This window comes from Protopterus annectens, chromosome 8.part0 (genome assembly GCF_019279795.1).
Source record: "Protopterus annectens isolate FY-2018-M chromosome 8.part0, PAN1.0, whole genome shotgun sequence".
Classification (NCBI taxonomy): Eukaryota; Metazoa; Chordata; order Ceratodontiformes; family Protopteridae; genus Protopterus; species Protopterus annectens.
This window is the reverse complement of record NC_056741.1, coordinates 850,052,240-850,066,310: the sequence shown is the minus strand read 5'-3', so window position 1 is coordinate 850,066,310 and position 14,071 is coordinate 850,052,240. Positions and strand designations below refer to the sequence as shown.

The window sequence follows — 14,071 nt, the reverse complement described above, 5'->3', positions numbered from 1 at the left end:
CCTATCATTTTCACTAGAGAGAGTGTTCTGTGACTGCACTCTCGTTACCTTTCTCTCCTCCCCCAGCTCTGCTACTGCTGAACAATTATGTCTTCCATTCTCTTTACTTGTCCCTCTACACTCAATCCCTCAAAATCTTTCCCATACATTTTTTTCCACCTCTATCCAAGCATTTTACCCATTCTTAATTGTGGTTGCTTAACATTTCCTCATTTCTCATTCCTCACAGCAGTTGTTATTGAAAATAGGCTTTTAAATTACACTAGTGCTTCCACTTATTTTCCTCATAGTTAATTTCCTTGATTGTTTTTCGTAAAAAAAAAAAAAACAACCATACTACTGGTTCAGGTTGGTCCTGCTCTATTCGCCCTCACTATTCTCAGGCTCACTCTGCTCCCCTCCCACCAATTCCCACCCATCCCCACCCACAATACATTTATACTAAAGCACATCCTACTCCTTACACTCCACTCACAACCACCACCCAACTATAACTTGATTTTCAAAACAGTAGCAACTCAGTAGCATAGAAACCCCCAACCCACAAATTTAAAGTAACATAAAAAAGAAGTTATGTACTTACCATAATGTTCCATGTGAGTTGCTCATCTCGCCTTCATTCTTTACTGATGGGTTCGGAGCCGATCCCTCAGCTCCGATACGGCCAACTGCAAAGCTCGAGGTTTTCAAATAGCTCGAGGCCAAGTCCTTATCCCATGATGCACCTGTGAATTACCTCAGATCTTGTTTGCTACGTATAAAAATACCATATGTCACTGTTACATTCCTAAAGAAAAGGAAAAGAAGGTTTGAGTAACCAGGATGGATCCAGCATCTCGCTCATCTATCAGCCCAGGAGGGAGTAGGAAGGAGGGACGTAAAAATGAAGGCAAGATGAACAACTCACATGGAACGTTATGGTAAGTACATAACTTCTTTATGTGAAGGTGCTCAATCTCACCGTTCATTCTTTGCGTCTATATCACATTATCGAAATTTTACTACATTGAATCAATAAAGGTCGAACTTTATTGATTGAAGTAGTAAAATTTCGAATACCGTAAAAAAAAAAAAAAAAAAAAAAAAAATATCACTACAAAAAAAACTAGCGTAGGCAGGGGGGCAAACCCACCTGCACCCCACACACCCCCCTACTTAAATATACTAACTCCGAGACCCCACTACATTGAGGTAAATGGAATGCTCCCCCTTACAGAGATTTCCATTTACCTGCACGATGTTCCGGACTTTCGACAATGTCGTGCCAACAATATCGTATTTGATATTGTCGGCTTACGACAACGTGAACTAGACCCCATTCTTTAGTAATGGTTAGTGTTCCAAGCACCATCAATCTCAGGTGGCTCACGGGAGTACAATTCTCAGGATCGTAGAACCAAAGGAGGCCCTGTTCCTGGAGGCCTTGTCAACTTTGTAATGAGTGATAAAGGTATGAGGTTTTGACCAAGTTGCTGCTGCACAAATATTATCAATCGGAAGTCTGGCAGAAAAGGCAGATGATGTAGAAACTGCTCTGGTTGAGTGAGCTTTAATCTTGTGTTGCAAAGGCATATTGGCAGCTAAATAGGCAAAGGTGATACAATCAGATAACCATTTAGACAGAGTTGTTTTAGCCACTGGTCTCCCTTTCCTGGAGTCTGAAAATGAAAAAAAAAAGCTGGTCTGATTTCCTGAAATCTTTTGTTCTATTCAAATAAAATTTGAGCTGTCTGTGAACATCACGTTTGTGCGGCATACACTCTAAATTGTTAGAATGATTGGGGAAGAAAACTGGCAAATCAATAACTTGGCTGAGATTGATTTCAGTGCAAACTCTGGGCAAGAATGAGGGATTTGTTCCAAGTGATACTCTGTCAGCATGAAATATCAAATAGGGAGGCTTGATGGTTAAAGCCTGAAGCTCTGACACTCTGCGGGCAGAAGTAATAGTTACTAGAAAGATGGTCTTCCAAGACAAAAATTTGAGATCACAAGATGAAGCTGGTTCAAATGGCTGGAGCATTATACGTGAAAGCACAAAATTTAGATTCCATGGAGAATAGGGAGATTTCACAGGTGGTCTAATATGAAAAGTCCCTTTGAGAAAGGCTTTGGAAAACTTGTGAGACATGATATTTAAACCTTCAAAACCAAGATGAAAATTAGAAATAGCAGTCAATTGAACCCTAACTGTTGCTGCTGCAGCTCCTTTGTTAAAAATCATAGTCAAGAATTCTACGATGGAAGCCATAGGGGCTTGGTAAGGATCAATATTATTTTTAGAGGCCCATATAGAAAATTTCTTCCATTTTCCCCCTTACAGAGATTTCCATTTACCTGCACGATGTTCCGGACTTTCGACAATGTCGTGCCAACAATATCGTATTTGTCGGCTTACGACAACGTGAACTAGACCCCATTCTTTACTGATGGGTAGTATTCCAAGCACCATCAATCTCAGGTGGCTCACGGGAGTCTAGTGGAAGACTTATGAGAGGACAAAGGGATCTGTTTCGTCTCACTGGAAAAGTTATGGGAACTGGAGCAACCAAGCTGTCAGCTTCAGGGACTGCAGAGAGGGATGAAGGTCCCCCGACGGGTGTGTCAGAAGGTCTGCAACTGGGTCCAGAATTCAAGGATCCTCCAAAAGATGAAGTCGAAGGAAGGGGAACCAAATCTGATGAGGCGAATGAGGGGCTATAAGAATGATGGTCCTTTCCAGGGATTTTTGCTTTCTGTAGAACCTCGGGTATCAACGGGATTGGTGGAAATGCATAGAGGAGACCCGGAGGCCAATCATGTACGAGTGCATCCCTTGGGGCTTCTCCCGGAGGGGGAATCAGGGCAAAGTAGCTTTTGCATTTCGTGTTCATGTGACTGGCAAAAAAGTTGCAGCAAGGCTGGCCCCACCTGCAGAATATCCTGTCCACAATTTCTTTCTTGAGGGACCACTCGTGGGGCAACAAGATTGCCCTGCTCAGTTTGTCTGCTATCACGTTGGATCTCCCCAGGATGTGCGTTGCCAACAGAAAGCACTGGGTGGAAACAGCCCACTGCCAAACTCTGAGAGCCTCTCGACAAAGGGGGTAAGATCTGGTTCCTCCTTGTTTGTCCAAATACCAGACCACCGACATGCTGTCTGTCTGAATTGCAATCGTACCCACAGGAAGAGAGTCATGAAAGTACTGCAATGCCAAAAGTACTGCTCTCATCTCTAGGACATTGATATGCAGATGCGTCTCTTGATCGGTCCGTGTGTCTTGGGCAGTCTTTCCCTGAAAATGCCCACCCCCCCCCAACGCTATCAGGGAAGCGTCTGTGGTCATAGTGGCTGCTGGAGGTGGTAGCACAAATGGGCGTCCTATTGTGACAAAGTGAAGTCAACCACCACTGAAGGACCTTCTTGCAAGAATTTGTGATCATTATAGAGTGATTCATGGGTAGCTCTTGGTAAGACCATTGAGTGAACAACAGCCACTGAAGTACCCGCATGTGCATCCAAGCTCGTGGTATGGCTAGAACTGCTGCTGCCATCATGCCTAATACTTTCAGAACTTCTGATGCTGATGCTTTGTCTTGTGATATCAGGATGCTGACATGTTGACGAATGAGAAAGACTCTTTCTATTGGAAGTCTTAGAGTGGTGGTGGTGGTGTCCAACTCTGCCCCGATAAAAATGATATGTTGCGATGGTGACAAGGCAGATTTTTATGAGTTGACTGTAATGCCCAGATGACTGCAGAGTGACAGAGTGGACTCCCTGGCCTGAATGCGTTGATGCCTGGTGGTGGCGGTAAGGAGCTAATCGTCTAGGTACAGAAACACTTGGAATCCTAGATGCTTCAGGTGAGCCGTGACCATTGCCATGCATTTGGTGAACACTCTGGGAGTTGCAGTGAGACCAAAGGGCAGGGCTCGAAACTGGTAATGATTGGCTCCCAGTCAGAAGTGCAGGTGATCCCTGGATGGCCTGGTCATTTTTATGTGATAGTACACATCCTTGAGATCTACTGAGCACATCCAGTTGTCTTTCCCTAAGAAGGGAAGTATAGACTGAAGCGTGACCATTCGAAACGTCTCTTTCTTTACATACTGGTTCAGTCAGTTTAGCTCCAATATGGGTCTCCAGTCCTCTGTCGTCTTTGGAACCAAAAAGAATCTTGAGTAAGTTCCGGATCCTGTTTGGTCTGCTGGGACTGGTTGGATGACTCTTTTTGCTAGCAACATTTGGACCTCTATAGTTGCTTGTTCCCTGTAACTGGGTGGTCCGTCCGGGATTTTTCTTATGATGGGGGGGGGGGGCGAATGGAATGAAATACCCTCTGGAAATGATACTTTGTACCCAGCTGTCTTTTGTTATTTTGAGCCAGGTGTCTGGGTACAAAGATAAGCGACCCCCGACTGCCTCCAGAGCAGGACAGTCGGCCTCCTCTCAGGAGTGCTGGTAGGGCTTCCCAGGGAAGTGATCTCTGTCACCTTGGTGTTGTGGACCCCCTCTGTCTCGATGGCAGTGTCTTCCATTATTACCCCCTCCTCTGTATGGAGGGGGGTTCACCACGTGTGTACTGAAAGACTCCTTGGGCTTTTCGGAACCACATTTTTCCTCCCCTTTGACCTTTAGGGTAGGGTCGGGTAGGGGGTGGAAAAATGGACCCCGATGGCAGAGAGAGTCTTTCTGCCCTGTTCACGCCTGGTTAAGGTTTCCTTCACTTTAGGGAGTGTTCATGAAGGATGACTTGAAGGGCTCCGCGAAGGAACACAAGCACATCTAGGAATGTCTCCTAAGAGCAATTCCTGTACCTGCAGTTCTACTCATTCCATCGGCTGCATAGGATATGAAACACATGGATGAGTTGACAACAGAATTTAAGGTAGCAAGCTGGGCAGCAACTTTGTAGTAGGCTCCTGCAGCTACTGTACCCTGAAGAGCATCTCCCATCTCCTTAAGGAAATCTCTTTGTAACCTAGTAAAATGGGTTAAGTAGTTCAGCGAACGGAGAGCAAAGGTCACTTAACTGAACATGCACTTCCTATATCTATCCATAATTCTCTGTTAGGAGGATGGATAGACGAGGAAGTCTCAGACATTTCCTTCTTGGTGGCCGCAGCCACCACCATGGCATCAACCGGAACACCTTTAGTTAAGAATGTATTGTTAAGTGGGGCAGAAATAAATTTATTAGGCCTCCTAGGGACAGGCTCCATAGTATCCGGAGACTCCTACGGCCTTCATGAGACCAGCTGCATCAGCTCATTGAAGGGCAGAGACACCCAAGAGGTGGAGGGCTGAGACCCAAAAGCCTTCAGGAGAACTGACATCCTCAGTAGGGCTTTTGGACTGCCCATCAACCCTCTGCCTAAGGATCTCAAGTATCTCAGTGAAGGAGATATTCTAAGAGAGGGACAGTGGGGACCCTTCTGACTCTTCTAAGTCAGTATCCGATGTGAGAGACTCCTGTGGGGAGTCTAGGTGCTTCCTCTTGCACAATCTCTTCCTGGGAACCTCATCAGTGGGGGCCTCTGGTGAGGTCTCAGAAGAGCAGAGGCCACCCATTGGGGCTACCTGAGGCTCTGGGTATCTATGCTAGATCAGGACGTGTGAGGCAGAAGCAGACACAGGCACTTTTGGGGAGGAGGAGGGCAGACCCAAGGTCGAAGATGCCCTAGGAGACATAACTCTCCTCATGGCATCGAATGCACCCCTGCTCCAATGTGAGGGAGCTGACAGATCCGAGGAAACCGTCAACACCCCCGGCACTGGGACAGTGGGCTCCGAGGCAGGAGCCAAGGTCATCCAAGCCGAGGCCCTGAGAGGCAAAGTCGGTCCGACTGTCCTCCCCTGACCCGACCAGAGTGCGTCGGCTCCTAGAGTCCTTGATAGGCACAGAGGACATCAGAGTACATGGAGCCGAGGATACTGGAGCAGGCATCGGCTCCGATGGGTTCCACTAACATCAGGTCTGCTTCCTCCAGCTCCGAAAGACCAGCATGGCTCAGAGGAAGAATAGAAAGAGTCGGTGCAATGGTCTTCGGCTCCAAAGCCATTTGGGTTGAAGCCGATAACATTTTGGCTAATGCTGGTGCCGACAACAGCTTCTGTACTACACGATCCACGTCCAGATCCGACAGGCTGATAGATGATCAAGAAGATCGTACCAAAGGTGGTACCGACTGGAGAATAGGACTCTTCGATGCTACGGAGACTGGCTCAAAGCCTGAAGACCGGCTCCAAAAGGAAGAGACTGTCGGCTCCGGGGGCAGTGGAGCCGAAGTCGATGACATCTTTGATTTTTTTGAGTCTGATGTCTTGGAAGACTTTGGAGACCTACTGGAACCATCCTGGTCACTCAAAGCTTCCTGAAATGAAGGCTTCAACAAGCCTCTATCGATCAGTTTCCTCTTCCTTTCCTGCAGGACCCTAGAGGAGAAGGAATGACAAATGGTACAACTGCCTTGCAAATGCAGAGCCCCTAGACAGTAAACACAGTTAACATGGCTGTCTGTAACTGACATTTTCTGGCCACACTTTGGGCACTTTTTGAACCCAGACTTGGGGTCCTTATCTTGATCAGCCTTAGTAAAGTTAGAAAATATTTACTGTTACCACACAAAAAAACTACAACAGTAAATTTCACACAACAGAAAAAATGCCAAGCAAGCCTTAATAAAAGCAGGCTAAAACACACACACACACACACACAATGTGATACCACACAAGCAGACTATGCAAAAACAGATAGCTGCTGATAAACAACAACCTTATCTAAACATGTAGAGTTCACTGTAAATTTTAACAGTAGTAAACGACTAAGCCTTATCTAAAAAAAGAAGGCTAGACAGACCACACAGAAGTCTAATTACTACAACTATCTAAGAAATGTGACAAACGTCACTAAATAACACAGCAAGCTGAAAAAAGGAAGCAACAACCTTATCTATATAAACTAAGGTTTACTGTACAAAGCCTTATATAAAAAAAACAAAGGTTAGACAGACCACCTATAAAGAACTACTACTAACTAGGCCTAAAAAAGGCCAACTAGAATTTTTAAGAAAACACAGTAAATGGGAAGGGAAAACACACTGAAAGCTATAAGAGCTTTATAAACAATGCTAACTAATTATACTAGCTATCAAAAAACTTTTTTAGAAAATTTTTAATGAAAAATTTGCTTATCTGGCCCAAGCTAAATCAGAACCTCCGATCTGTTGCAGCGGCTAACTAGATCTGAGGTAATTCACAGGTGCATCATGGGATAGGGATTTGACCTCAAGCTATTTGAAGACCTGGAGCTTTGCAAATGGCCGTATCGGAGCCGAGGGAACAGCTCCGAACCCATTAGTAAAGAATGAACGGCGAGATTGAACAACTTCACATCTTCTAGACTGTTATTTTCACTATAAGTCCTTGCCAACTAGCAAAACTAAAACCCTCCCTTATCAGAACTTAATATCACCATACAACATGTCCCTGGTTCAAAGTCTTTTCCTCTGCCTCCTCAATATTCTAGTTTACAAATTATCACATCTCCCCTCTGCAGTCAGTTAACATACCTACAAACCCACACCTGTTACATTAACACTTACTTAGCCTATCTTTCAGTAGAGTTGCTACACTCTTCCAACAAACTCACCCAGAACTACACAAACACATCTATTTCAAACATAAATATTGTAAAGACCTAGACATAAAACTCCTAGTAAAAGTAAAACATAAATGTAAGGATATCAACATTCGTCCACAAAAACATCACTCAAACTTAGTGGAGACATTCACCTAAACCCTGGGTCTACTCCACAACAAACAATTACTAGCAAATCTTCCACTCCGTAACCCTTCCTCAAATTCCCAGCTTCTACTACTTCATATGAATCTCATAAGTATATGTAATAAAATACAAGAGCTACATGCTTGTATTGCAACGTACTTCCATGTTATAGACATAGCAGTGCAACCTGGTTGAAAAAAGGCACCTGGAGATAACACAATCAGATAGGATAGGAAACAAAGTGTAGGTGGCCTTGCCATTATTTACAAAAACTCACTAAACACCCCCTCCACAAGAAATACCAAAGTTTAACAGGTTCATAGGGGATTACTAGGCTAATGATCCCAAAGAGCATTTTCAAGACTAGACATTCTTTCCAAGAATCAAACCTTGTACTTTGTGTCTAAAATTGCTACTAACACACCTCAAAATAAATAAAAAAAAAAAAACTTTGCTTATATTCAGCAAGGAAATATCACCACTGCTGAAGACATTTTATGCTGCATACCTCATCGCATCCATCATGAAACAATGATAGAAGACCTAAATAAACCCCCCAACAGATTCCATGAACCTTTACAGCTTTACTCAGCTAATCACATCTACTACAAGAGTCCACAAATGTACAAACAGAAATTCTACCTTGGACTGGATACTAACTAATAATTCTGACATAATAAATTTACATGGAGGTCAACCAGACAGCATAAGTGACTACCTTCCAACGTATGCATTAAGATATTACAATAATCAATATAAACAAATTACTTACAACCAAGTCCACAATGCAAACAACTTTAACAAAGAGACCGAAAACCAAAAAGCTTGTGTTACAACGTGACAAAGCCTAGAAAGATTGGCACAAAAATAGAAAACAAAACACATCAACATTTAAGACATTTAAGAAACACTACAAAGTACCACAGCAAACAAGAGAAAAAAACTACTATAAGTCACTGCAAAACAGACACCACAATAATCCCAAAGTTTCTGGTCATCCATAAATAAACTAATACACCCATGCCAAACTACTACCCCCTACCCCTACACAACCAATTACACCACTTAATCTATACACAGTTCAACTCCTACATCATCCAATCAATAATGTCCCTGCCTAAAATAAATCCTTCATCTATCCTGTCAGTACCCGTACCATGTTCCAAGTGCTCAACAACTTTAGTCCAATTCCCATCTCTACTAACAGAAAGCTTCTATTTAATCTAAAGCCAAACACCCTTGCTGTTGACCGACTCCCTCCTGACTACTTAGAAATGGCTGATAATGCTACTGCTTACCCTATCTCCATACTAATAAATAGATCTACATCGCAATACTATGTCCCATCCATGTGGAAGAAATCATTCATCATAACACTTAATAAAGGCAGTACATACACACACCTGAATAAGTACAGGCCCACAGCAATCCTTTACCCCCCCCCCCCCAATCAAAAATACTAGAAAAGACACCTTCACACTCTACTCATACAATACCCTAAACAAAAATAACCTCCTCTCCATAACACAGCATGACCATTGCCCTCCTTCATTTTACCATTACTATAAACCAGCACTGGAATAACAGTATATTAGTGTCAACCATGTTTCTAGACTTATCTAAAACTTTTGACACGGTATCTCACCAGCAACTGCTTCACCATCTCGCATCCATAGGTCTCTCACATGGTTTCTTTGTTGTTTATCAGATAGATAACAAGCTGTTAAATGGAAACAGGAACGCTCATCCTCTCACTAGGCTCAATACTAAAGTTTCTTCTCTTTATCTTCATTAACAAACTCCACACTTCCATAAGTAAGGCAAGCATTGTGCAATATGCAGATGATTAAACTTTAATATGTACAACCCCAACATTATCTGAACTCCACAAAATCATTCAAACTTCCTTCTCTTTTATTGAAACCTGGTTAAGCACTTCAAAGCTGCTTCTCAATCCTAATGAAACAAAGTTAATGCTTTTCACACCAATGCAGTATTTCAACCAAATTAAATCTTTTACAGTCACAGCTAACACTAAAATTCAACTAGCAACCCATATGAAATCACTAGATATTGAAAAAGACAATTACCTTAAATTGTATCTACATATTTTTCAAAATATTTAAAAAACACCAAAAAACTAGGTTTCCTCCATAGGGTTAAACATTACCTAACTGACACAGCAAGAAAATTTCTAGCCTCAACCTGCTTACTATCAACTTTTCTCTATGCTTCTATCTTTAAACACCAAACTAGCTTTCTGTTATAATAAAGTTACAATTTTAGTATAGGATAAATAGAAATCAGTTCATTAAGCCACAGATCTTATGAAATTTAATTACAGATGTGTTTAGCAAACATTTGTGACACATTTTGTATGCTTACAAATTTTGTATACGTTTTCAACAGGTAAATGTCTTTGTAAAAAAGAAACAAAAGTGTTTTTTTTTTTTTTTTTTAAATTGGTGGTTGCTGTGATGTCACTGCTATGGAGGGATATATAAATATATGTGTGGTTTGATTTTATTAACTCTGATGAAGCTTTGCTGTGTCTTGACAAAAGCACTCCGTCAACTGATTCATTAAAGTTTTAGCCTTCAGATTTCGGCTGTTGTTTCTTACTCTATCCAAGTTCGTTTTTTTTGTACTATGATCCCAATTATTTTCATTAAGGCTAATATATAATGATTGACCATGGGATGGGTAAGGCCAATCTAACACCTAATGGGATAGGTTATTTTGAACACCAAAAGGGAAACTAGCTAGGCTTAAAATGGCCCAAAAGGGTGGCTAGCCTAGCACTTACCTATGAACCTATTAGTATGTTTCTCACCCTCATCAATATTATCATCCATCATTGTCTTATCTTAATGTAAAGATCCTTGCTACTTACATAAAATCTGTTACAAGTAACTACTTTTGAAATCAAACGCACTTTATGAATCTGTCCTTTAGCAATTTGTATGCAGCCCATTCTTATCTATCCTGTATTTTAAATGTAATTATTATTTACTCTGTATAACTGTGCTGAAAACAATATTCTTCTTAAAAATAAAACTGTTAATTACAAACTTTATATAATGCAGCTTTTCTACCTGGCCTCAGTTGAAAATGAGTAAGACCTAGTTGGATTTAAAATAAAGACAATAATAAATGCATGCGTTAATTAATTAATAGATACTCTGCTTCTCTACACACATCTGCTTTATCTGAAGTGGATGTATTTAGGGACTTGGGTATACCAATATGAAGCATGCAGATGCAATTAGATGCCAAGTCAAGAAAACAATTAGGCATCATGTTAAAGAATCTAACTACAAGAGATAGTAACTGCCTTATACAAAACATATATAAGGTCAATTTTAGAAAATAATAATGAGGTTTGCCTTAATACCAAACACCAATTAAAGAGTATCGAGTCTGTGCTAAGAAGATTCATGAAGAGAATTTTTACAAAGCTGTGAATTAGGTTATATGGAAAGATGGAAGTTGTTACACTTATACACCATACACTATCGCTAGATAAGAAAGAAACTTTTATTGGTTTATAAGGTATAGCATGATCTTTGGCTAACCAATTACTGAATAATTTTTAAAATGGTGGACTGAAAAACCTAAAACAGAAAAAATATTTTTTGCAGGGGGGCAAGTCCCCCGCATACCTCTCAAGTGTTCCTTATTATGAGGAGCGTATCTAATTTCGGGTCTCAAAAAGTTCATGTTCCTCGAAGTTCCACAGTGAAGGGGTCTGTCACACATTCAGTCTAAGATTTTTTTTTTAACTGATATCCATGGTTAACAGAAATTAGTCATTAATTCACTAAAAAATCTTTTTTACACGTAAAACAAGCATATTTTAACTATCCTATGACTTTCCTAGTCAAAGAGGTCAGTAAGTCGTTAGTATGTGTTCCACATTTTGCCCATTTCTTCCACATTATGAGGCTGGTGTTCCTCATTTTGGATACAAAAGGTTGAGAGCTTTGGTCCCCCGCACCCCTGAAATTATACATAGCAACTCCACTGTCACACCACAGTGCAGACAAGGGAGAATTTCTCACAAGCATGGTATACAGCTAAATGCAAAAAAATACCTATTCCATTAAAAATACATACCAGGCAATTCTGGAATAGAAAGTTCCTCTTCTCCCTCTTTTTCATCTATGTCTGTGTTTTCATCAGTGGACCCTCCATAGGGATCATCTTCCTCCTGCTGTACTTCCTTCTGTTGCTTTCTGCTTGCTTCTTGAACTCTAATAGAAGAGTAAAAGCAGAGAACTGAACATGAGGAAGGAAAGCAACTCTTTCTCATATTCCCAGATGCATGCACATATACACAGTCACAAATTTACCTATACATATTGTTCCCTACTGAAAGTAAGAATTGTAGTCTTGTTAATAGCTGTGAAATGGTGAAAGCCCAGAATAGCATTTTACTCACAATGATTCAAAATTAAACATAATGCTGAAATATTTGAATGAGCTACATATATGAATCAGTGTCACAGCCTTAAAATCATTAGCTATTTTTAAGTTAAAAATCTTTTAAGGTAATAATACACATTCCACAACTGCTGATGACTTACATTTCTACAGAACATATTAAAAAAAGTGCATGAGTACAGACATGGCTGGAAAAAACACACTTTTTAATAAATAAACAGAAGGGCTGAAATACTCTTTTTCCCTTATTCTTTCAGATTGACCAAGCCAAATAAATTGAAAGTAAACAACTTTAACTTGTCTGAAATTAGCTATACTGCATACTCTCGCAACAGGAAAAAAACTCTCTGTTAATACAGTTTCTACTGTTAAATATTTTGATGCACACTACCACCATCCACTGCAAGTAAGGTGGAGAAATCTATTAAGAAATATGCTTGAGATAAAGAAGATTAACACAAGCAGTACACGATACTAATGATGAATAGTTTGTTGATGGCTGATTCTTTATGAAGTTGTATGCCAATATAATACAGTACCAAAGAGATGAACTTGTGCATATACTTTTACTTAGTAAACCGTATTACCACATAGCTCAGAAGGTCAGCAATACAATGTAGGGAATTCATAATAACTACCACAACGTGAGAAAGTAAAGGCTGTATTACAGAAATGAAGCTAATGAAAGAAAGCACTAACACCACAGCTTACTTTTGCACAAAGGCACCAAGAGTTTTCATATCACTCCAATAACGTAAATGTATGTGATAAACCAAGAAAAATTCTTTTTGCAGGGAGGCTATAGCAGTTTGTAATCCCCCATGTCGAGGGTCTCCAGCAATATATTCCTGACAAATTTTTATGCAAAACTCAGACTGCAGTACCATGGAGAAAAGTGAATAACAAGTTTTGCTGCAAAACTATTTCCTCCACCTCAAGATATTACAACCTTAGGGTTAGTATAATTAGTAAAATGGAGGTATAGTATTTTGTTTTGATTATATTTCCAGTTTTGTTCACATGTACTATAATGTAGTGACAGTAGACTACAGACTATATTCAATCGAGTATTTTTTTTTTTTTAATTAGTACATTTATAACTTCAGTTACCAAAAATGTTACCCGACCTTTTAGAATTTGCTCATTCATTAGGAAACCATATATATATATATATATATATATATATATATATATATATATATATGCACATACACACATATGTATATGTGCACACATTCATGTGTGTGTATGTCTGTATGTGTACAATACACACACACACACACCCAAGTTTGACAGGTTACTGGGATATATACATATGCGAACCTATAGTATGAGGGATTGCCAATATAAAGTAACAGTATAAACCTTACACCTGTTTTCAAGAGATCTGAGTTAAGAAATGCTCAGGAATGTGAGGCAATGTAACTGACAAAAATCTCCGGGGGAACTAAAAAGAATCAATCTTTCAAAAAGAGCTGCATATCGGAAATTATTTTAATGTAAAGACAGAGGATCTCCATATCCCTGTGCACTATTATAAAGTTATAATTAGTTCCAACATTGCTGCATGTATGAAAGGGAAGGGAAATTTCCCCCTCACTACAGCAATCAACCTCACACTTACTTAATATTCTTATTATACACATGCCCTGTTTTACATAAACCATGAGCTAAACATCGTGTGTGTGTGTTTATACACACACACACACACACACACACACACACACAAACACACCCATAGTCCCTCTGCCTTGTAGTAACCCTCATTAACGCATGTACTTTTAGGGGACAGCATTGATAGTCCCTGTGGTGATGTGAGCTGCCCACCTCCCAACCGGGAAGAGTTAGGGGCTTACACA

At 40.4% G+C, this 14,071-nt stretch overlaps 1 protein-coding gene across 3 annotated transcripts in view; it reads right to left on the bottom strand.

Moving 5' to 3' along the window:
• The window catches only part of XRCC1 (X-ray repair cross complementing 1), a 1,655,904-nt gene that overhangs the window by 446,863 nt on the left and 1,194,970 nt on the right, over window positions 1-14,071 (bottom strand). For all 3 annotated transcript variants that reach the window (XM_044080346.1, XM_044080348.1, XM_044080347.1), the window contains one exon: window positions 11,886-12,022. In XM_044080346.1, the coding sequence (XP_043936281.1) occupies window positions 11,886-12,022 (137 nt within the window). The remainder of the gene's footprint in view (window positions 1-11,885; window positions 12,023-14,071) is intronic.